Below are 23,827 nucleotides of genomic sequence, written 5' to 3' on the forward strand. Positions count from 1 at the left end.
ACTCAATCCACATCCCCAGGCCTTTTTAAAAAAAATTTAAAGGAACGTGGATGTTTTTGTTTCCTTTACTTGGTTCATTAATTCAAGAGCTTGAGACCAAACTGCTAAATTGATTTTTGTGACAACTTGTGCGACAGCCAAAATCTCATTACAGAACCTGGACCACTTGGCATTACATTTACGGCATGTAATTTTCATTCCTTACCTTCAGAATCCTTCCTGGAGATCATTTCGGATTCAAGACTTTTTATAGCCCAGACATTTAATATTTACCATGAGTGGGAATTCACATCAGCAGTTTATCCCCCATGTTATACCCCCAGACACCTTGGGGACATAATTACTTCCCGTTAGCATGATGGAACTGTCCCTGTGCCCCAACCTTCAGCTCCCCTTCTGGGTACACAGCCCCCGAGGTGAGAGGGATTCTGAGCTCCAAAGCCAGGTGCCGGCAAGTCCTTCACTGATGCCCCAGACAGGCTGGGGGGCTTGAGAGGGAGGGGAACTGGGGACATTGGTGGTGGGAAATGTGTACTGGTGAAAGAGGGGTGTTGGAATATTGTGTGCCTGAAATTCAATCACCGACCCAATCATCACTTGCCTGGCAGTGAGCACCGTGCTGTGAGCCTTTCCACAGCACAGACAAACCTAATGTGTACAGTTACATAATCCCACTGAGAAAAATGAGCCCATTCTCCTGTAAGACCGTTTAAAGTAGCTCTAATGAAACACTGACAGATATAATATCTATATTATACCTTTGCGGTCCAGCAAAGCATGTCTTGATTTTAAATTTTATTCCAATCCTGAAGTTTAAAACTCCCATTTCAATTTGAATTCCAACTGAAAACTTTTTCTTATAAAAATATTGGACTGCGGCACACGAACGGCTCCTTCGTCCCTGAACGCCCATGATCCCGGAGGCCTACTAACTACTTTCGGCACCCAGTGGCTTTTTGCAGAAATGTCTCTAGTCTGTAAACTAAGCTACGGCCCCATGCTGCCCTGGGAGAGCAAATGTTTTTCTCTCTCAGCCTTTCCTTTCGCTGGTGACGGCGTGGCAACCGCCAGCTTATAATGCCCACTAAACAGAGGTACAAGCTTGCAGTGATGCAACTTCTGGCAGAAATTTCTCTGGACTTAATTACTAAAATACCAGAAATCCAAAACCATGTGTTCTTCATTCTCAGCAACGGAAAACAAATTATCAAATGATGCCTTTTTCGGCAGGTCTGATTGTTGGGGGGAAATTCCAAATAATAATAGTGAGTTTTCTGTTGAAATATTGAATGTAATCAAAGTAAAGAGAAAGTAAAGTGAAAATCATCAGTCACACAGCTGGGGGGGAGGGGCTGGGTGCGGGGGCAAGGGAGGTATACTAGAGTTTTTGGTGGTGCAACATGTGCACTGGTGAAGGGATGGGTGTTTGACTATTGTATGACTGAGACTTAAACCTGAAAGCTTTGTAACTTTTCACATGGTGATTCAATTAAAAATTTTTTTAAAAATCTAAGCAAAAAAAATATTGGACTGGAGAGATAGTACAGGGGTTGGGACACTTGTCCTGCAGGTGGGGGGCCAGTTCCACCCTTCACACCGCATTTGGTCCCTGGATACTGCTAGGAGTAAGTCCTGAGCACAGAGGCAGGACTAAGCCCTTGGCGCTTCCAGTTGTGACTCCTTGCTCCCCCCCTCAAAAAAAACTTCACATGTTAAAATTAGTGTAAGGTATCTTGGGGGCCAATGTACAGTGACTATATTTATTGCCTACATAGGCACAATTTGAGTAGAAAGGGTTACTATTGATAATTACACCAAAAAAGTAGATAAAAATTAGACCCATCCCGAGTAAATCAGGACTTAGAACCACACAATAAACTCATAGTTCTGTTTTGTTTTGTTTTAATGGATCACTGTGAGATACACAGTACAGAGCTGTTCATGATTGGGTTTCAGGCACACAATGTTCCAACACCCATCCCTTCACCAGTGTACATTTTGCACCACCCCCACTTCCCAGCTTGCAATACTGTTGCTGAAACATTGTCATGTATATCATTTGAACTCATAGTTTTAATTTGCTTATATACTTACAAAGTATGGACTGATTTACCTATTATTATATATTACTCATCCAAAGTCAATCTGCAGAAGCCGGAGCTATAATACAGAGTGTAGCGTGTTTTCCTTGCATGCAACTGACTCAGATTCAATTCCTGGCACGTCATACAGCCTCCTGAGCCCTTCAGGAGTGATCTCTGAGCACAGAACCAGGAGAATCACCAGGAGTATCACCAGGAGTGACCCCAAAACCAAAAGAGATAAGAGAGAGACAGACAGAAAGAAAGAAAGAAAGAAAGAAAGAAAGAAAGAAAGAAAGAAAGAAAGAAAGAAAGAAAGAAAGAAAGAAAGAAAGGGAAGGAAGGAAGGAAGGAAGGAAGGAAGGAAGGAAGGAAGGAAGGAAGGAAGGAAGGAAGAAAGGAAGAAAGGAAGGGAAGGAGGGAAGGAGGGAGGGAAGGGGAGGGAAGGGGAGGGGAGGGAGGAAGGAGTCAACTTGCAGACCTCACATACTTGCATGTTGACAGCACAGGCAATAGTGTTCATTTTGCATGGTTTCAAAGGGAAAACTAGCAAGCTCCACTTCTGGTGGATGTGTTTGTGCCTGCTCGCTCAGAGACACCCTGAATGCATCCATGCCTCAAAGTCGTGTGCCCGAAGCCAGCCCCAGCCAGCCACACTTCATACCTAAAATAGACACCCCCAATTATTTCTCAAAATCTGTTTCCCTAAAGCCAGCCAAGAACTGCCAGCCCCATGGCACCCAGGCTATTAATATGGATCGGGTGCTTTCAGGCGCTGGCTGCCCTGATTTGGGGTGTGGGAGGTGTACCCAATGGACCACTTCTCTGTGTTCTCGGCTGCCTTTGTCCACGTGACGCTCTCCCTCCCCGGAGCGGTCAGCTGTCTGCACCTCGATGGCACCCAGCTTAGTCTGTGCACCAACTTGTCAGTTTGCTACAGCAGGGAGGAAAAATTCTAAATATAGGCATCTGAAACAGCCCCTCCAAGGGAACAGTGGCTTATCCAAACTTTTCCTTGCCTTTTTAAAAAAAAAGAAAAGAAAAGAAAACAGGGCTGGAGTAATAGCACAGCGGATAGGGCGTTTGCCTTGCATGTGGCCGACCCGGGTTCGATTCCCAGCATCCCATATGGTCCCTGAGCACAGAATTCCATATGGTCCCTGAGCACTGCCAGGAGTGATTCCTGAGTGCAGAGCCAGGAGGAACCCCTGAGCATCACCGGTGTGACCCAAAAAGCAAAAAAAAAAAAAAAAAAAAACATTTCAAGCACTGTTGGGGGTGGAGATTGGACATCGAAAAAAATCCTGTGCCTGTCAAGTTGACAGGCGGCCATGGGGCAGGGAGGGAGTATGGGGACACCGGGAGAGGAAAGCTGGCTCTGGTGACGTGGTGGTGGGATTGGTGTGCAAATAGTATATGCCCAAGGCTCAACTATCAATACTGTTACAAATCATTGTTATTCAATTTTTAAAAATCGCATCACAGTTTTAATGTGACCTTTTTCTAGAGACTACGTGAGGCTGGTCATGCTTCATGTTCCACAGCCAGATTTCTTAGGAGGCCAATCGAACGTTCAGTCTTCAGGACAAGCCACATCGCCCCCCCAACATGTGGCCAGAGTCCCCGGAGAGTGGTGGGGGTGGGGAGCGGACGAGCTGAAGATGTCTAGAGACATTTACATTCTTTTATTTTTCTTGATTTTGGAACCTCCCCCAGGGGGTGGTGTCTGATTAAAGATCTGGGTACTGGGTTCGGTACCCAGCATCCCATATGTTCCCCCAAGCACCTCCAGGAGGGAATTCCGAAATTCCTCAGCGCAGAGCCAGAAGTAACCCCTGAGCACCAGTGGGTGTGACCCCACTTAAAAAAAAAAAAGATTTGAGTACTGGGACCCGATCAAATTGACACAGAAAATCAGCCGTCACTCTTTCTCTGCACATGGAAAAGAACGTGGGACATAGCTGAGTGGGGAAGCGGGTGTGTGTGTGGGGGGGAGGTGCTAAGCTTGGTAAAACTCCCGGAGGAGTTGCAAAAGGAATTCAAGGTCATCCCCACATCCCCACGAGAGTCTGGGTCCTTGCCTAGAGGAAGAAACCAAGTCCTCCTAGACGAAGAAATCAAGTGCTAGAAAAGGGTCCAGCAAGTTGGTCCCAGTAAGGCTGGGTGAGGATCCGGACAAAAGTCCAGCCTCAGTGGGAAGCGGGTGGGGAGGAAGAGGACAGGAGGTAGTACAGTGGTTAGGGGGCATGTTTCGCATGCACCTGACCCAGGTTCAATTCCAAGCACCCCTGGGCGTCCCCCGCACACCTCTAGGTACCATGGCGCGGCCCACAGCAGTCTTGCATTCTTAGATATTTGCACTGACCTGGCAGCCCGGTTGGCTGAGACTTGCCGGAAAGGGCCCCCCAGACTCTCTGGACACCACAGGGGAGCAGTTTCCCGCAATACCCAGCCCCCCGGTAGATATTTCGCAGCTCTCCTCATTAAAGCTCTTCACTCCATGAAGACCTGGCTCCCAGGGCGTCCGCTCACCTCCCTCCTCTAGGAGCACTCTGGCGAGAGTGAGCGCATCACACGCTTCCTCCCGGGAGCGGAGCCCCCGCAGGAAGGTCAGTTCATCCCGGGCTACACCTCTGCTCCGTCCTCCCAATGCCTGGGGCTTCCCGCCCAGGAGACCCCCGGAGACCACTCCCCCAGACACCGCTGTGGAAAGTGCTTTATTTCAACCATTTCTAAATCAGGTGCATTCAAAGGAAACCTCACAGAACTTCACAGCTCCCGACCGCGGCCCCGTCCAAGAATATGAAGAGAGCGAAATGCATCTGCTTGTGAGTTCAGAACCAAACTCGGAACCAAGTCATGTGCCAAGGCCAAAAGGCAAACGGGGATGAAGACAAGACTTCACACATCTAAAGCAGGTGGGGACTCCCTCGGAAAACACTCTCACCCACACTCCAGACACCACCAGCCTGGGAAACAGATCCCCAGGGCGGATTCCCCGGGGAAACTGAGGCTGCCACTGAGGACTGCGTCTTGTGCTTGGCTAAACACCAGGGGGCGCTGTAGGCTCCCGAGACAGGGCCAGCGCGCCGCCAATCAGCCCAGAGGGCGGGGTGCCGGGTAGTTCTTATTTCCACCTCTCCAGGTGATTGCTCACTTCATCTGCCTCGAGCCAGGCCTTCTGTGAAACCGCTAAAGGGGAGTTCTTACTGCACCATTAGAACTTCTCCAAGAAATATCCCTTGGCCTCACTTCTTGCCTCCACACCAAGGTCTGGTCGCTTAGAGACCCCGAGATTTTTGTGTGTGTGCAGGAGGATATTTTTTGTCTCTTGGAGATGAATTTGTGACACCAGGTTCCCTGAGCTCCAGAATGGGGAAATGACCCATTTTCAGAGTGCTCCATGCCTCAGTGCCATCCACATGCACAGAAAGAGGTTTTGACAAGAGGTCACTGCATTGAGAATATTTTTGGTTTTGGTTATTAGTCTATGCCAAAGTCTTATCTATAGTATGTATAAAATGTCTTTATCTGGAGAGCTTGAGCACACAAGACTGTGTTCTTTCTGGTAAGGAGGAGAGAGGGGAGTGGAACTTTTTCTCTTCCAAGTCTCCAAACCCAACCTTGACCCCAGATCTGGGTGTGTGGCTGCCGGGTTCTCTAACCTCAACCGAAACTCACAGTTAGGGCTGTGCCCAGACTTGGCAAGTCTGCACCCAGGAGGGGTTACTTGTGCTTGTCAATCACCCCCTAAAATAACCCCTCCCCACCCCCACTTAAGTCCTCACCTTCCCGAGGACAGGACTACAGAAGGTGACCTTGTGCTTTATGTCCTTGATTGGATCACCTTGCAACCCTGGAAAAAGCAAGCAGCCAGATGTGGCCAGGCTGCTTTTCACAAGCTGGGGTGGGGGTGGGGAAAGACAGGAGGTGGGGGAGGGGGGAGAAACAGGAGGAGGGGAGGGGTGACCATATAACTTGGCCTTTTGTTCCTCACTAATTTCAGGGTCATTGCCCACAGTTACATAAACCCAGACAAAACAGTCAGGAGTTCAAAGCTGCAAAGCCATGTGATATCAGTGAGAAAATCTCAGGGAAGTGTCTGTTTCAGCCGCTGCCCTTTCAAAGGAACTTTCCCCAAATTCCCCACTGGGCCGAGGATGTGAGGAGTGGGCTGGGCCCGGGAGGGACTGCACAGGGCAGCGCGTGGCCAGGCATGCCAGGGACAAGGGGAGAGCCTGATTCCCGCCTGTCCACCCACCCAGCAGAACCCAAGTCCTGACACTGTCCCCTCCCCAGAGTCCACACCACCCTATGCCCGACAGAGGGGTCCGGTGCCCAGGGCGAGTGGTCCATCACGAACGACTCGGCCAATGATTTAGCAGTTTGTGCTTCCCGGAAATCCCCTGCCCCCCAGCAAGGAGAAAGGTGAGCCTCCCTCCTGACCCTCCTGTGAAGGCCCTGGACATTCAGAATGCAAACGGCTTGCTGCTTGCCCAGTCATTTTCTCAAACTGCGGAAGCGCCTTCACCAAGGAGCCCCTTCCGGGCCCTCACAAAGGAAGGAAGGCTCTTGGCACACTTTTGACTCCTGCACGGTGGGCGGAAACCCTCCAAGGTGCAGAGGCCTCTGGATTTCCAGCCCACACCCCAGGGCTTCTGGCACTGCCTATCAAGGGAGGAGGGGGAGAGGCTTGGCTGAACAGCAGGTGGCAGCTGGCCGCCTGCTGTGAGCCATCCACAGGGCCTTGGGGGCGGGGACAGCCCTTTGCAGGCCCCTCTCTTCATCTGCCCAGTTCCCGAGGCTCAGAGATGACCCTCTGGCTTGCTTAGCTCCCTCCCGGCACCCTGCTTCTGACCTTGGGTCTTCTCCCATGGGTCACAGCACCTGGGCGCCCAGCTGTCTGGCCTCCCCGAAACAGACTTTCTGCCCCCACGTTGGGGTTGCTTGTAAAGGTCACCCCGGGAAGCAGAGGCCTCATAGCTCCACCCTTTCTCTGCCCCTGCCCAGGGCAGCCCCTCTGAACCCCATACTCGCTCCCTGGCAAGAGGGGTCCTAGTTCAGGCACATCGTCTCCAAGCTGGGTTGGGGTGTGGACCCAGGCACCTGGCTCCCTCCATGTCTGCGGGCGCCCCATGGTCTGTAAGTGGGGTGACCTCTTGACCACCAGCAAGAACAAGGTCACGAGCCAGCCCGAGTCATGGGGAGGCCTGGACGGCCTGCTCAGGGAACCGGAATTGGGGTCCCAGCTGGACCCTCAGAGCCAAACTTCTGGATCCCAACTGTCCCCCAGAGATGGCCCACGGGTGACTGACTGGATATGTCATCCCCACACAGGGCATCACATGCCCTTGTCTTCGGTGAAACCAAGTCTCCGGTGCAGGAGCCTCAGACCCTGCCTCTGGCTCCAAAGGCCTGGGCAGCCCTCGAGTTCCTTTCCCAGCATCCCCCACTGACCGGTCCTGCTGGCCTGGTGGGGGTGGGGGGCGTGGGGTGGGGGGCGAGGTATCTCTGCCTTTGAAAGGTGAGCTGTCGAGACACGGGGGGCTGCTCCCTGGCACTCAAGGGAAGGATGCAATCACCTCAGCTGAACTCCCACAGATCGGCGATGGCTCTGGGAAGCAGCCTTGGTGCTGTGTTACTTGGAATTCCATCATCGTGAAAACATCAGATGGACACTCAGACATGAGCTGTGCACATGTGTGTACATATGTGTGCAGCCCACACGCATGCACACGCACTCACACACACGCATGCTCACATACACACAGACACACACATTTCAGGTTCTCCTTATAACAAAAATCGAAGTCCTTGTAAAGTCCTTGTAAGTGCAGAGAAGGAGGGCGGGACCCCAGGGTGGGCCGAGCTTTGCTGGGTTTTCCCTTCGAGGTAAGCAGGGAGCTGGAGTCATTTGTGCGGGAAGGGCAGTGCCCCCGGCGTCCTGTGGGTTTTCTCCTAGCAGAGATGGCCCCAGTGGTCCTGGATCCCCTCCTGCCGTCGGCTCAGATGGTTTCGGGGGTCTCTGCTATCTCCTCCAGCCTCTGCCGAATCATCAGCCGGAGCACGGTGTACCTGGGGGCAGAAATCACGTCAGCCGAGGAGGAAACAACACACTCCCCCAGCCCAGCCCCCCTGGCACTCCTGTCGGTGCAGATGGGCTGACCCGGCCCTCGGTGCTGCTCTCGGGCCAGCCCGCTAGCTGGGGTGCTGCCTGCTTTCGCTTCCACAGCTGGGTGAATGAGCTGCAGAGACCAAATCCAAGCTCTGTGGCAGGAGAAGGATGAGATGGTGAAGGAGAGACCACCGCAGGGGACCCCGCCGACTGAGCTCTGTGTCAGGCCCTGCCCACAGCATTTCTTAGGCGCAGAATATACTAGGCCACATTACACGCCACTGTTTGACCCTGTGCTGCCAAGAAAGGCAACTCCGCAGGTCCCGCCTCACCGCAGCACCTGCCCTTGAAGAAGAGGCTGAATGTGGAGGACCAGGTGTGGGGACCCGGGGACTGTCTGTGAGTGAAGTTTCGTCTCTTTTCCTGGGCGAGCATGCAGCACCCTCTGAGCTCTACGGGGACAGTCTTGGTGTTGGGGGCTTGGCACAGCACAGCACATGCTACTTGGAGTATCTGCCACCAGCAAAGTGTCAAATAAGTGGAACCCTGCCTTTCCAGTCATGATCACCCGAAAAGCTAATATAGTTTTGTTTTGTTTTGTTTTTTTCTCTTGTCCTCTTCTGCCAAAAGTCAATCAACTGGTCTGTCATATCCATGAAATACAATCTACTACTATATATACATATACATATACATATACATACATATATATGTGTGTGTATATATATACATAAAATTCTTCCCTAAGAAGGGCTTTTAACTCAAGGACAGCTAAGTAGAAATGTTCAACAGAGGGGCTGGAACAATAGCACAGCAGGTAAGGCACTTGCCTTGCATGTAGCCTACCCAGGTTCAATCCCCGGCATCCTATATCATTCCTGAAACCTGCCAGGAGTGATTCCTAAGCACAGAGCCTGGTGTAAGTCCTCAGCACCACTGGGTGTGGCCCCCCTCAAAACAAAAATGAGTGTTCAACAGGGAGGAGGAACGGTTTTAGAGGTCAGGGGCTCTTTCTCCTGTTCCTGCTCACATGAGCTTCTGGAAATCCCCAGGGATATTTTTCTGTCCTGCACTAAAGGTCTATAACACAAAAGAGTGACCCCCCCCCCACATGGATACAGGCTTATCAACGGGGTCTCCCCTGAAGAACCCCAAGATCCAGGTCCAAGCAGCAATTTTGCCATCAAAGTGCTGCCACACACACACACACACACACACACACACACACACGGGGACCCCAGAAGGACCCCCAACTGCAGTGGGGGCTTACTTGCGCATCAGCTTCTTAACTTCCCGGTCTTCTTCCTCCTGGAGCTTCTGAATGAAGCTCTTAAGCACGGGCATCTCAAACTTAATGTACTGCGCCACCTGGGGAGGAAGAAGGAGTCTGCCCAGGACGTGTCCGGACACCCCAGAACGATGTCCGACCTTTCTAGCCTGTCTCTCGCAGCAGGGACAAGGCCGTGGGAAGTCTATTCTGCACTCCTCCAGGATTTCCTCAGAAGCAGGTGCCAAGCCTCACGCTGCAGAAGGCCGGAGGGAGCGGGGCCAAGCGCTCTCAAGCCAAGACCAGAGCAGCCAGGCCTGGACAGGAGCTTTCTTTGGATCCAGGGAAGCAGAGAGCGGTCGGAACCCACCCCCGTCAAACTACTGCTCCTCTCCTCAGACATGTTCAAAACCCACGGCTGAGAATGATGGTGATTTGCCTTTCCACATTTCAACCGAGCCTCCAAAACGTGAAGGCCCACCTGACTTCAATCCCCAGCCTGCAGACACCTGGAGGCCCCGGGTGAGCCGAGTGAAGCCACCCCACCCTGCTCTACCCACCCTAGTCTTCGTATGTGTTCCCACTCTGTTCCTGCTGGGCTTGGCTGTATTGCTTGCTCTGGCCAGTGGGCGGGTCTTGGTCTCTGGCCATTGGGACAGGAATTGCATCATTCTACACTGATACAAGTCACATCTGAGTGGCTGCCACTGACAGATTCAGTAGGGTTTGGTCTGGTGGCCTGCATGCAAGCCAGCAGCCCGTCAAGAACCATATCCCCAGATATCCCTGTCCCGGGCACCTGGCTCTCAGCAGGGCCACACAGGGCAGACCCAACTTCAGCCCCAGTCTGCAGACACCCAGCACAGCAGCCGACATTTGCTGCTGTCCATGACTAAACTTGGGGGATGCTCAACTGCAGGCAAGACTGATGGATGCCTCTCACTGCTCAGCTCATGTCCTCAGTCCAAGACAAGAGGAAACTTATCTTGGGGCTGGAGCGATAGCACAGCGGGTAGGGCGTTTGCCTTGCATGCAACCAACAGGGGTTCAATTCCCAGCATCCCATATGGTTCCCCGAGCACCGCCAGGAGTAATTTCTGAGTGCATGAGCCAGGAGTAACCCCTGAGCATCGCTGGGTGTGACCCAAAAAGAAAAAAAAAAAGAGGAAACTTATCTTAGGCTGCTCACTTCCTGTACTGGCTAAAGAAAGGGACTGCAACACCTTAGTCTGCTAGGGGCTGGTGGGGTAGTACAGTGGGAAGGGCATTTGCCTTGCACGCAATCCACCCGGGTTCGATCCCCAGCATCCCTTACGATCCCCCAAGCACCGCCAGGAGTAATTCCTGAGTGCAGAGTGGGAGTAACCCCTGCGCATTTCTGGGTGTGACCCAAAAAGCAAAAAGCAAACAAACAAACAAGCAAACGTTAGCCTGTTTGCCAGGGCTCTGAATGGCCTCAAGAAATCTCTCCCTTCCTCTGTGTGCCCGGGCACCCTGCCAGCCTCTCCTGTGGACACACCCTCACCCCCATCTCTGCATTCATTCTCACTGCTTCGAGAAACCCAGGGACTACAAGAATTCGCAGCTCAGGAGGCCAGAACCTCCTAAGATGCGTGCCCCACCGCGGCCCCGCTCCCGAAGACAGACCCTTGACCAGAAGACACTCACGTCATAGGTAACTTCTTCCACCTGGTCCTTCTCCATGAGGAAGACCTTGGAGACCTGCTCACAGGGGCCCTGCAGGATCCGGGCGATCAGCGGGTAGTCGGTGTTCTTCAGCTTCTGTTTCTCTGGGACACACACGGCCGGGGCGGCCTGAGGCCTTGCTCACTTACGGACTGGCCAACTCAGGGGCCCAGAGTGACCGGAAGCCTCAGCAGTTATGACCAGACTGATTTTTCACTGAGCAGTGACTTGAGAGGCTCTCCTCCGCTTGTTACTCTTTGGGGGCCATACCGGAAGTGCTCAGAGATCACTCCAGGTGGTGCTCAGGGGACCACATGGGATGCTGGGGGTCAGCTGCATGCACGACAAGCGCCTTGCCCGCTGTACTACCCGCTCTCCTGCCCCCTTCAGAGGCCTTCTTAGAAGCAATGGTCGGCTCCCCCACCACCCCAACGCCAGCACCATGCCTTCCCCCTCACCCCCCGGAAGAGGCCACACTGAAGGACAGCTCCAGACGGCTCTAGAGAGGTTGCTTCACTGTGAGGAGCTGTTAGGTTATAGGACTTCCTGAGTGACCCTCTGTGACGTTTCCTAGCCTCGGAGGTGAAGGACCTCCGGAAGCATCTAAGACTGAATGAGGCAGAAGGGCCCTTTCACCTGCTGTTCCGAGCAAACTAGCCCTTCCCAAGTGCAGGGTGTTCCCGAGACTTACCACCACTGGTGTGGACCACGTACAAGGCGAATTCCTCTGCCGAATTCTCGATCTGCATCAGGAGCCAAGGATACTCGTTGAGAGTGTTTGTACATGCTAACCTCGCACCCTTCCCCTCCGTTTGGTTGGGAGAGGGGGTGTTTTGGAGCACGTCCGGCTGTGTTCAGGGCTTACGCCTGGCTCTGTGCTCAGGAATCACTCCATACAGGTGTCACCACAAGTGGGGCCAGCAGTGCCATAGCGCCCTCCTGCCCTCTCTCTCCTGCCCACTGCATGTTCTGCCCAAGGGCTCCCTCACCTGCTTTCCTCCGTATCTCCAGTTTTTTTTAATTGAATCACTGTGAGATAGTTACAAGCTTTCATGTTTGAGTTTCAGTCATACAATGATCAGATACCCATCCCCCACCAGTGCAATTCCCCACCACCAATATCCCCAGTAAACCCCCCTTTCCGACCCTCCTTCTGCCTCCATGTCAGATAATCTCCCCCATACTCTCTCTCTCACTTTGGGCATTATGATTTGCAGTACAGATACTGAGAGGCTATCACGTTTGGTCCTTTATCTACCGTCCCCCATCCTGACCAATCCCTCCAGCCATCCTTGTCTTAGTGATCCCTTCTCTGTCCCAGCTGTCTTCTCCCCCAGCTCATGAGGCAGGCTTCCAACTATGCGGCAATATTCCCGGCCCTTGTGTCTACTGTCCTTGGGTGTCTGTCTCATGTGATGTTATTCTATACTCCACAGATGAGTGAAGTCCTTCATGTCTGTCCCTCTCTTTCTCACTCATTTCCCCTAGCACGAGTATACCCAGTTTTCTGCCCTGGCACCCCTGGGACCTTGCTTTCCCAAAGCTCCCAGTCGTGCTGCCTTGCCCGGCGAAGCCAGAGCTGAGGACCCCCAGACCCTCTGCGTCGCCCTCACCCCACACTTCCCCGAGCCCCCACTGGGTTGCTCCCCGGGGCCCCTGGAGCGAACGTGCCTTGAATTTGTTGAGCAGCAGCTTGAGGACCTGCGGCGTGCTCATGGTGCTGTTGATGCGGACGTTGGTGACGGAGCCGTAGGCCGGCGTGAACACGGACGTCTGCAAGACAGGGCCGTGAGGCGCGCTGCTCCCGGGAGCCGCAGGCTGGGCCCTGAGCCCCGACTAAGGGACGCTGTGGGGGGCAGACTGGGGAAGGCCAGGGGGACAGAGAGGGGCAGGCGTCTCCAGGAAGCCTCGGGAAGCCGCAGTGACTGGCGCCCCCAACAGGCGCTTCTTCCTGGACTCACACTCAGGGGGGACCCAGAGTTAGCAGGCAGGGGGCCGTGTGCCCGGCGCTCGACACCCTCGGGCCGTGTCCCACCACGCTGCCTCAGGGGCAACCAGGAGCTCGAGCACAGACAGGGTTGAGAAGATGAGGGGTGTCTATGGGTCCCTCACACCTGGGAGGCTGCTCGGACATCCCTCATGCCTCCCAGAGCCCCCAGGCCTGCAACTCGCCCCTAACCCCAGGGCTTGGCTTCCCAGGTATCACTGACCCCCAGCTGCTGTGACCCAGGAAGGATTCTGCCCCCCCTTCCCCAGCCCCCTCTCCCCCGGGCCCTCCACCTTGTGGTTGTAGTAATGGCCGTTGATGGAGAAGCGGTGGCGTCTGATTCGCCGCTGGTCACTGGGAGTCCTCAGGTTGCCGCGGCGACGCACCCCGACGTCACTCCGTGTGCGCATCAGCTGTGGGGTGTCTTCCTGTACAGGCTTCAGGCCCCTGGAGTCTGGGAGGGAAGACAAAGATGATTCCTTTTTTTTTTTTTCCTTTGGTGTGTGGGATATGATTTTTTTTAAAAAATTGAATCACTGAGATACATGGTATCAGCTTCAGTCATACCATGTTCCAACACCCGACCCTTAACCCCTGCAAAAACACGCCAGGGAGCCCGGGGGCCGCAGCCCACTGCCCGTGGCCGAAGGAGGGATTCTGCCTTCCTGGCCCCCGACACCCTCAACAGAAGCGCCTCAGGGTCAATGCTGCGCCCCCACTGTCTCTCCACAAGCAGAGGTGTGTGGGGGAGACTCCCACTGGGAGGTGGGGAGCAGGGACATGGCGTGCATTCACTGAGGCCTGTCCAAGGAAGTGCTCTCAGCACAGGCCTGGAGCCAGGGCTAAGGCCAAGGCCCAGTTCATCACAACAACCTCTCTGTGACTCACTTTTCTTATCTTTAAAATGGGGAGAGAAACCTGAGGAACCGTGCAGCCTGTAGGGCTCCTGGCTTGCACATGGTCAGCCAGGGTTCGATCCCTGGCATCCCATATGGCCCCAGAGCCTGGGCAGGAGTAATCCCTGAGCACAGAGTTAGGAGTTAGCACTGAGCACCACCTGGTGTGGCCCAAACCTCCCCCCATTAAATAAATAAATAAATAAATAAATAAATAAATAAATAAATAAATAAATAAAATTGAATATCTAAGGCCCAGGGAGATAGTTCAACAAGCTGGATCATGTGCTTTGCATGTAGATATCCAGGCTTAATCCTCAGTGCTACATGGCCCGCAAGCACATCCGGGAACAACCCCCACATGACAAGTCCTGAGTCACCTCTGAGTATCACCTGGTGTGGCCTTCAAAGAAACCGCAGAATAATGATAATAATAATAATAATAATAATAATAATAATAATAGGGAGACTAATAGCACCCACCTCATAGGGTCATCGTGAGGGTTAAGTGTGTCCACTGCCATAAGGCTCTCGGGACAGTGCCTGGCGTGGGATAAACACGATCCCAGGACTCGCAAGAGTTTGCAAACTCACAAATGCACAGGGCGAAAACTAGAGCCCAGCAAGTCTGCTGGGAAGGATCCTGCAGACACTGACAGATGGGTGAGTTGACATGTGTCTCGCAAGGTCACCTACTGCAAGCCTGCCCCGTCATAGGAACGAGCAGACGTGACTCTGCAGTCTGGCAATAGAGAGCAAGGGAGACACGTCGTCGTTTCTCCAAACGGTGGGCACGGCCCCTCGGTCGGGCTGCAGATGCGCCCTGTAGGTTTGTGTGGACCAATTATCACGACAAATGGACGGAGAGAAAGAGGGAGGTGTGCAGAATATTACAGCACAGAAAGGGAAAGAGGAAGAGAGGAGTGGCACCCAGCCTGAGAGACAGTAGCGTGCGTGGGCTTATGTCAGTGCAGAATTCCTTCCTGTGCTGGGGCCTTCACTCAGCTCCTAGGGAGACACTGGGTAGGAAGTGGGTAGAGCAGAGGGAAAACCGAGTGCTTTGTTTTATTGAGGGAGGGGGCTTAGGCCACACCTGGTGGTGCTGGGAGGTGGGGTGGGGGGGTGACTCAAGATTTTGCAGTTGAGGTCGCCCCGGAGCAAGCAGGGCCAGGAATCAAGTCCAGGCAGCATGCACACCAAGCACGTGCTCGGACCCTTCGGGCCGTCTCCCCAGCCCAGTTCTTTCTGTCGCTCCCTCTCTCCCTTCCTTTCTGCTGCTGCTGCTGTTGCAGCGCTCACGGATCACACAGCTCACCTGTGGTGCTCGCTGCAGGCCTGTGTGGTGCTCCCACCCATGCTCGCCGGGCGTCACACTCCCAGCTGTGGTACTCACATACGCCTGACTAGACATCAGACAACACACACTCTTTTGTGACGCCGGCAGTCCCCGACAGCAAAGAGAACCCAAAGTGTGCATGTGGGTGGACCGGGGATCGAACTCTGGGCTTCACCCTTGCCAGGCAGGTGCTTTCGGCCACGGAGCCCTCCTGCCGGGCCTTAGCGTGCCTTCTTTTCCACCCCCTTTGCATTTTGAACCCCGTGGGGTTTATCTGTTGGGCAGACGAGCAACAGAAGACATGTGCGCCACCAATCCTCGCCCCCTGGCGCCCGACTCCAGGGCCGTACCTGCAGGACTCGGCTTCTCCTCACTCTCTGCCGGGGCGTCCACCTCCGAGATCTGAATGTCGGGCATGGTGAGGGGCTTCAGGATGGCCCTGGGGCAGAGAAAGCCTGGTCGGCCCCGGGGAAGGAGGCCCCGCCCCAGCCCACCTCACTCCTGCGAGGAGCGCATTCCACCTGCTGTGCCCCAGCTCTGACACGCATCTGGCCTCCAGGGAAGTGGGGGTGAGGGGGCTGTGCCAGTGCCAGTGAGGCTGGCCCTGCTCCTCTGCTGAGCACCGCGCAGGGTGGGGATCTACACGGAGGGGCTCATTCGATGTGTCTGCAGGCGCCCAGCCCCCAACTCATCCAACCCAGTGTCCCTCAGAGCAAAGGAGCCAGCGGCAGCTCTGCTAAGCGCGGGCTGGTTCGAGAGCGGCCCGGGGAAGCCCCTCAACACAGTCCTTCACGGCTCAGGGGGGGACTCCTGCTCCAGCCCTTTCTGCTGGAGGAGCGGCTCCAAACGCTCCTGGCATCCAGAGGAGAGTGGCGGTCACTCGGGCTCGCTGTGGGCCGGGAGACGGTGAGCTCAGGTGGCGGGGACGAAGCCTTCAGCCACACCGGACACGGGTGACCCCAGGGGGTCTGGCCCGGCCCACTGGCAAAGAACTGCTTTAAGTCGAAAGGACGCAGCCTCCTGGACCATCCAGTAGGGGCGGGGCGGGGATGGGGAGGGGGACAACGAGGCCCTTCCGGGAGCCAGTGCAGAGAAGCCCCGGGCCAGGCAGCTTCGGGGCCTGGGCAATCTGGGGGCTGCAGACAGTCCAGCGAGCAGGTGTGTGTTTGCCTCGCACACAGCCCACCTGGACCACGTGGGTCTCCAGCACCCGGCAGGCCCCCCGAGCCCACCAGGAGTAAAGGTGAGTGCAGAGCCAGGAGCAAACCATGAGCACCAACTGGGTAACCCCCCACCCCCAAAGTGTTTTTCAAAAGAAGTGGAGAGTCTGAAGAAACTTCCTCTCACGGGAGAAGGGACACTTGGAGGCCCAGTACGGGAACAGCTGGGGAACCTGGGAAACGGGGCCCCTCGGCAGCTACCGTGTGCTGGAGCCGGGCTCAGCAGCCACCGGAAAACAGGACTCACCATCCCCAGATTTTCCCTAAAGGCGTTTGCAGGGGTCAAGAACCAGCCCGGCCTGCGGCCGCAGAGCAGGAAGAGGAGACCGGCGCGGCCGGGAAGGGGCCCTTGGCAGGCCCAGCCAGGGGCTTTGGGGCGGGCTGCGACTCCAGAAACCATCGCTCTTCGGAACGGCATGTCCCACGGCAGGCTGGGGGCTGTGCAAAGGGCTGGGCCCCTTGGAACTGAGCAGAGCCAAAGCGCGAAGCCCGCCAAGTGAGAAGCAGCCAGAGAGCCGGGGGCGGCAGCCGCAGCCAACAGGGAGGGCAGGGGCGCCCTGCCTTGACCTCCCGGAGGGGCCGGGGCCGCTCCCCGCCTGGGCCACAGCATCGGTTTCTCTCCACTCGGGAGAGAGATTTGGCTGCGGAGCTGGAGGCCGTGTTCAGAGTGGTCAGCACAAGAGGGCTGGGCTCTCCTCTAAAACACCCCTGTGGTTGGGACCGCGGGCAGCGCCCCAGGCTCCACGCCCTCCCCGCCCCCGGGCCGGGCTGGCCTCAGAAGCTTCTGGAAGCTAAACGCTGATGCTCGGGGAAGCCGGAGAGCAAGCCTCCCGCCAGGCGGGCAGCTACTCAGTGGGGCACGGGGAGAGGTGGGAAACAGGCTCAGCCTCAATGACCTTCCAGCGGGGACTCGGAGGACAGAACCTTCCAGACACCTGACCAGCACATGCCCTCCCACCCCTCAACTCCTGGCCCCTGGCCGACCCCGCTTGGTTGGCACAGAACTGACATTCCTTTCCCTCTTCCTCGGTCCCCCCAAGGCCCAGAGAGCTGGTTCAGAGGGTTTCGCCCTCCCAGTCAGTGGCGCGGGATTGTTCTGTGAGAAGGGGCTAGCAGGGCGGGCCCGGGGTGCCGGGGTACCCGACCCACCATCTGCAAACGGGGCCTGGCTAGCTGCTGGTCCCACCCCACACACACACACCAAAGACTGGGGTGTTCCCCAGGGGCAAAAGCCCTTGGCTCCCACGGGCACCCAGGATTCCTCTCTCACACTCGGAGTCTCCCCTTCTTGTCCTGTCACAGTTCCTCTGGAGACAGGCGCAACAAGGGGTGAGGCCCGCAGTCAGTGCCCAGCCCCCCTCCCCATCTGAGGGGCACCGGGGCTGGCGGAGAGAAGTTTAAGGCTGATCCGCCTCAGGACGTGCAGAGGCTGGGCCCGTACCCCCTCCCAGCCCGTCACCCCACACTCACCCCTGTGCCCCTAAGTTGCAGCCCGAGTGCCAGGAAGAGGAGGAGGGGGGCGGGCGGATGCGCTCGTGGTCGTCCTGCATCTGGAGGCGGATGGGCCGGCGCAGCCCCCAGGAGATGTTCAGCAGCCCCTCCACGATGAACTCGTCCTCCTCCTGCCACAGACAGGCACGCTGCACCCCACACAGAAGCCAGCGCCACCCTGCCATGGGTGCTGCTGAGCACACCGAGGGAGAGTCACAGGGCAGAGGCAGCCCCACCCCAGCTCTGAGGCGCTGCCCTGCAGCCCCCAAAGCTGACCGGAGAGGCCAGCACCAAAGCAGCCCAGAAGTGCAAATGCACAGGCGCCATCAGGAAAAGCTCTTTAGACCCCGAGAGAGTGGGGGGGGCGGGGGGGGCACCTGCCCTGCATGAGGCAGACCCGAGAAGCAGGGAAGGAAAGAAGGAAGGCAAGAAAGAAGGAAGAAGGAAGGAAGGAAGGAAGGAAGGAAGGAAGGAAGGAAGGAAGGAAGGAAGGAAGGAAGGAAGGAAGGAAGGGAGGGAGGGAGGGAGGGAGGGAGGGAGGGAGGGAGGGAGGGAGGGAGGGAGGGAGGGAGGGAGGAAGGGGAGGAGGGGAGCAAGGAGGGGAGGAGGGGAGCAAGGAGGGGAGGAAGGAAGGGAGGGAGGGAGGGAGGGAGGGAGGGAGGGAGTAAGGAAAGAAGGAAGGAAGGAAGGAAGGAAGAAAGGAAGGAAGGAAGGAAGGAAGGAAAGAAGGAAGGAAGGAAGGGAGGGAGAGAGGGAGGGAGGAAGGGAGGGAGGGAGGGAGGGAGGGAGGGAGGAAGGGGAGGAGGGGAGCAAGGAGGGGAGGAGGGGAGCAAGGAGGGGAGGAAGGAAGGGAGGGAGGGAGGGAGGGAGGGAGGGAGGGAGGGAGGGAGGGAGGGAGGGAGGAAGGAAAGAAGGAAGGAAGGAAGGAAGGAAGGAAGGAAGGAAGGAAGGAAGGAAGGAAGGAAGGAAGGAAGGAAGGAAGGAAGGAAGGAAGGAAGGGAGGGAGGGAGGGAGGGAGGGAGAGAGAGAGGAGGGAGGGAGGAAGGGAGGAAATAAAGAAGAAAAGGAAGGAAGAAGAAAATACACTATAATTTATAGAGTATTCTGTTACAAGAGCGCAAAAAGCCAACAATGGGAACAGAGAGATAGTACAGTAGTAGGGGCACTTGTCTTGCATGAAATTGACCCCAGTTCAGTAGCAGACACCACATATGGGCCCCTGAGCACAGAGCAAGGAGTAAGCCCGGAGCACTGCCAGGTATGGCCCAACCTCCCTCTCCCACAAAGTCTATCTTTATACTAAATGACTTTCAAGAACAACAGACCCATCTCTTAAAGCGAGACTAGCCTTGCTAACAGAAACAAGGACTCAGCTCTGGAATTAGCTTCCTCCCCGCCCCGCTGTGTCTGTGGCTCTGTGTTTAGCAATCTGACAGGCTGCTGGGAGGACACTCGAAGCATCTTCCCCCATTTGTGCTTCAGGGAACTCCCTAGCATCCCTAGCAGATTAACCGTTACCTCACAGAGGGCGTCAGGGGAGGAAAGGGGGGGTCAAATGATCATGCGTTGGGACATGCCGTGTAATTCAGATTTCCTGTGGGAGGGGTTGTCTGACTCCATGGTGCTCTGGGGGTTACGTGGTACCCAGGAACCTCGGTCCCCGCATGCAAAGCCAGTGCTCCGGCCCTTAACCACTCAACTTCCCTGAGTCTCTGATGAGTGAGGGGGGGGAGATTGCCACTCTCTGAGCTGTCATCTATAAATAAATCCTGCAAGAAACCCAAATTTACACTCCAGGGCTGCTGACTGATGAGAAGTTAAATGTGAAATCCTTCTAAAGGCCTGAACATTCACACTCACTGCGTCTGTGAGCACGAAGCTCTTTCATCACCGAGCATCTCAAGAATTTATTCTAAGGGGCTACTCCCCAGGAAAGCTGGTTTGAGTACAATTGTTGTAACGAAATCTATCCATCAATCACACTGAAAACATCTTTAGGTGAGAAAACAAGGAGGGTTAATTATTATTATTATTATTATTATTATTATTATTATTATTATTATTGCTTTTTGGTCACATCCGGCGATGCACAAGGGTCACTCCTGGCTCTGCACTCAGGAATTACTCCTGGCAGTGCTCAGGGGACCATATGGGATGCTGGGAATCAAACCCAGGTCGGCCGCGTGCAAGGCAAATGCCCTACCGTTGTGCTATCACTCCGGCCCCAAGGAAGTTAAATTATTTAATGGCAAGACAGATCACAACTAGGAAGTTGCCTGAAATGGCCCCAGGCAGGGGTTCAGGGCACTTTTACAGGAATTTTTTCTGGCAGTCTAACAAATGGTGGGACAAAGAAAAGAGCCAAACAATGGGGTTTTCTTGATCGGCTTTACTCAGTATATACAGTATATACTGAGGGACACTGAGGCAGGAGGGGCACAGCACAGGACTGTGAGGGGGTCCTCGCTGGGAAGTCTCTGGTGGGTACATTCTGTTTGGGTCCTGAACAGACGTTCATTAATGTACTAATTGTTTTTTTCGGCCCCACTGCCCTTCCCACCTAGGTAGCAGGCAGGTTGGGGCCCTTCTGTCCTGCTCTGGCCAGCTTTACGATTTATGACCTATTCACAGCCCAGCTCTCACACGGGCCACTCGGACCTCCTGCCCCTGGCTGCCTCCCCCGTAACTGCACTTAGTGACCTGCTTATGCTTCTAACTTTCACTGCATCAATACATCAAAAGAAGGCATTTTTTAATGCAAAGGAGCACCTGGGAAGCACAGTAAAACTGCAATTTAGCCCTTACATATCACAGTAAAATTTTGCTAACGTCGGCCACTCATTTGTAGAAGCTTTGAGGAAAACGTCTGAAAAGGAGCAGCACCAGAGCAACAGGCCAGCAGGTAAGGCACTTGCCTCACACGCGACCGACCCAAGTTCAATCCCTGGCATCCCATATAGTCCCCTGAACCCCCAAAAAGGATTCCTGAGCACAGAGCCAGGGGTAAGCCCTGAACATTGCCAGGTGTGGCCCAAACACACACACACACACACACACACACACACACACACACACACACAAAGATAAAAAAAAAATTTTTAATTAAAGGTCCAGCCCCCTTTGCAGAGTTTTGGTTTCTGAACCAAATATGGGGTCGGAGGGCCTCACCCAGCACTCCTCAGGTCTTACTCCTTGATGGGGGCTCAGCGATCACTCCTAATTGTGCTCAGGGATCTTATATCGTGCTGAGAATCAAACCAGGGCCGGCCGCATGTAAGGAGTAAACATCTTACCTGCTATATGACCACTTCAACCCCCTAGGAACCAAACCGTCTGGCCAGGGCTCAGAGATTAGACCCAGGTCATCACTGGCTGTGTCTTCAGGCCCAGGCTGTAGATACCAATGACCCTGGCTTGTGAATAACAAACCCATCATCATCTTTAGAGAAAGGGGGAGTAAAGAGGGCAGGAGAGGCTAAAGCAACTTTGGGGTCCTAGGGGTCTTGGGGAAGCATAGTTTGCATTCAAGAATAGGCCATACCTCACGTTCCGGGGAAAGGGCAACTCAGAGAAGCGATCACCAACTACATTGTAGTTGAAGGCCATGTGGGGGAAGGGAGTTGCGGGCTGAATGAGGGCTAGAGACTGAGCACAGCGGCCACTCAACACCTTTATTGCAAACCACAACAGCTAATTAGAGAGAGAGAACAGAAGGGAATGCCCTGCCACAGTGGCAGGGTGGGGTGGGGGGGAGATGGGATTGGGGAGGGTGGGAGGGACGCCGGGTTTACGGGTGGTGGAGAATGGGCACTGGTGAAGGGATGGGTTCCCGAACTTTGTATGAGGGAAGTATAAGCACAAAAGTGTATAAATCTGTAACTGTACCCTCACGGTGATTCTCTAATTAAAAATAAATAAATTATAAAAAAAATCCTATTATTTTATATTCTCATTGGAAAATATTAGAGTTATAATTTCAACACATCCTCCCTAACATTTGTTGTTTATCTTATTTATTGCCATTCAAGCACATAGGATATAGTATTTGATTGTGCTTAATGCATTTTTCTAATGTCTAATGATATTTAGAATATTTTGTGTTTGATAATTTTTATTAATGTATTAGAAAATTTATTTTTATATTATACATATAATCCCTTATAACACACATGATATCTAATATTCTTCCATTATGATTATTGTCTTTTAACCCTGATAATGTCATTCAATGCAACAATAAATCTGATTTTTCAATAAATTAATTTTAACAAAAAAAAAAAAAATAGGCCATAGACTAATGGCCCTGAAGGCTGGAATTGCATCTTAGATCCCATGATTGTAGGACAGAATTCAACTCAAAGTAAGACTTTGCCTAAGTGGAGTGATTTTAGGGATAAAGAGAAGGCCATCACGTCCCTCACTCTGTCCCCAGCCACAGCCAGAGACTAGACCAGGTCACTGGCTTGGTAGCTGAAATTCTATCATCAGTGATCCCTCTCTGTGGATTACATCGCCACGGCTCCACACCTTGAAAATGAATCCAGAGAGATGCCCGAAGGCCTTCTTATTGGTCAGGAACACTTGCGTGTAACTTACTCCGCCTAGCTCCTCTATAACTCAGCATCTATCTGATAATGCTGTCACAGAAACGGATCCAGGATGAGTAAGCTTAGATTCAGGATGGGGGCAGGGCAGAGACAGGGGGGTGAGAGAGGGCCTTTCAAGAAGGAACCCTCAGGGACTGGAGTCATAGTGCAGCTGGGAGGGAGTTTGCCTTGCATGAGGCCGATCCAGGTTTGATCCCCGGCATCCCATATGGTCCCTCTAAACACTGCCAGGAACCCAAAAAGCTGCAGTTGCCGGCCAGGGATAAGGGGTGCCCTCCAGACTTGCCTGCCTGTCTGGGTTGCTGTGCAAAGGGACGGGGGCCAACATGAATACACACTGAGTGCTGGGGAAGGTTTCTGACTTGCCCTACCAGAGGAAGCCTGCTTATAGGTCACTGAAAGTCCTTCACAAGGTCCTTCAGACTTAACCCCATTTGGGAGGCTCGTGTTAACTCACCTGGATGGGCCCTGAACTATCCCTGAACAGAAAACCTCATCTTTTGTGGGAGGAGATGGCCACACCCAACAGTGCTCAGGACTTTTCCCCAGCTCTGTCTCAGGGATCACTCCTGGTGGTGCTCAGAGGACCCTACAGAGAGCCGCAGATTGAATCCGGGTTGGCTGCATGCAGGGCAAATGCCCTGCCCAGTGGACTATCGCTCCAGCCCCGGAGTTCATCATTTCTAAGAAGAGAATGAGATCTGGAGTCTCCTTCCAGAGAACTCCAGGGACTCCTAATATCTGAGAGGCCTCTCACTGTGGCAGATCCCAGGGACATGGTGGTGGTGGTGGGGGGGACAAAGACCAAACTCTCCCACCTGGGAAGAAGCCCTCTGCAGTGTCCTTGAACACCTGATCCTTACCTCACGGTGTCGCAGCTGCAGATTCTGGCCTTCATAGTACAAGTTATAGGTCTTCAGATGCAAGAGAAGTTCATTCCTGGAGCGTGGAGGAGGGAACACAAGCAACGTTCTCAGAGAAGCCACTTCAAATATGGTCGTTCCCTCTTTTCCCCTGGAACCCAACTCTCGGTTACCCTAGGTTTGTCTGCAGGCGTTTGGCCATACCCAGAGTTCCATCTTCTGCACCACCACCCCATCTGTCCCAACATTCCTGGCTTCTCCAGGGTCAACATCAAGAA

General features: G+C 54.1%; 1 protein-coding gene across 5 annotated transcripts in view; it reads right to left on the reverse strand.

Moving 5' to 3' along the window:
• Positions 1 to 4,785: 4,785 nt before the first annotated feature.
• Positions 4,786 to 23,827, reverse strand: part of RASSF2 (Ras association domain family member 2) — a 47,468-nt gene continuing 28,426 nt past the window's right edge. For all 5 annotated transcript variants that reach the window (XM_055131889.1, XM_055131891.1, XM_055131892.1 and 2 more), the window contains 9 exons: positions 23,550 to 23,625; positions 18,059 to 18,210; positions 15,719 to 15,807; positions 13,430 to 13,590; positions 12,821 to 12,922; positions 11,841 to 11,892; positions 11,132 to 11,253; positions 9,467 to 9,564; positions 4,786 to 8,156 (listed from right to left, as the gene is read on the reverse strand). In XM_055131889.1, the coding sequence (XP_054987864.1) occupies positions 8,087 to 8,156; positions 9,467 to 9,564; positions 11,132 to 11,253; positions 11,841 to 11,892; positions 12,821 to 12,922; positions 13,430 to 13,590; positions 15,719 to 15,807; positions 18,059 to 18,210; positions 23,550 to 23,625 (922 nt within the window). In that variant the 3' untranslated portion in view covers positions 4,786 to 8,086. The remainder of the gene's footprint in view (positions 8,157 to 9,466; positions 9,565 to 11,131; positions 11,254 to 11,840; positions 11,893 to 12,820; positions 12,923 to 13,429; positions 13,591 to 15,718; positions 15,808 to 18,058; positions 18,211 to 23,549; positions 23,626 to 23,827) is intronic.

The sequence above is a fragment of the Sorex araneus genome, chromosome 3, assembly GCF_027595985.1.
Source record: "Sorex araneus isolate mSorAra2 chromosome 3, mSorAra2.pri, whole genome shotgun sequence".
NCBI lineage: Eukaryota > Metazoa > Chordata > Mammalia > Eulipotyphla > Soricidae > Sorex > Sorex araneus.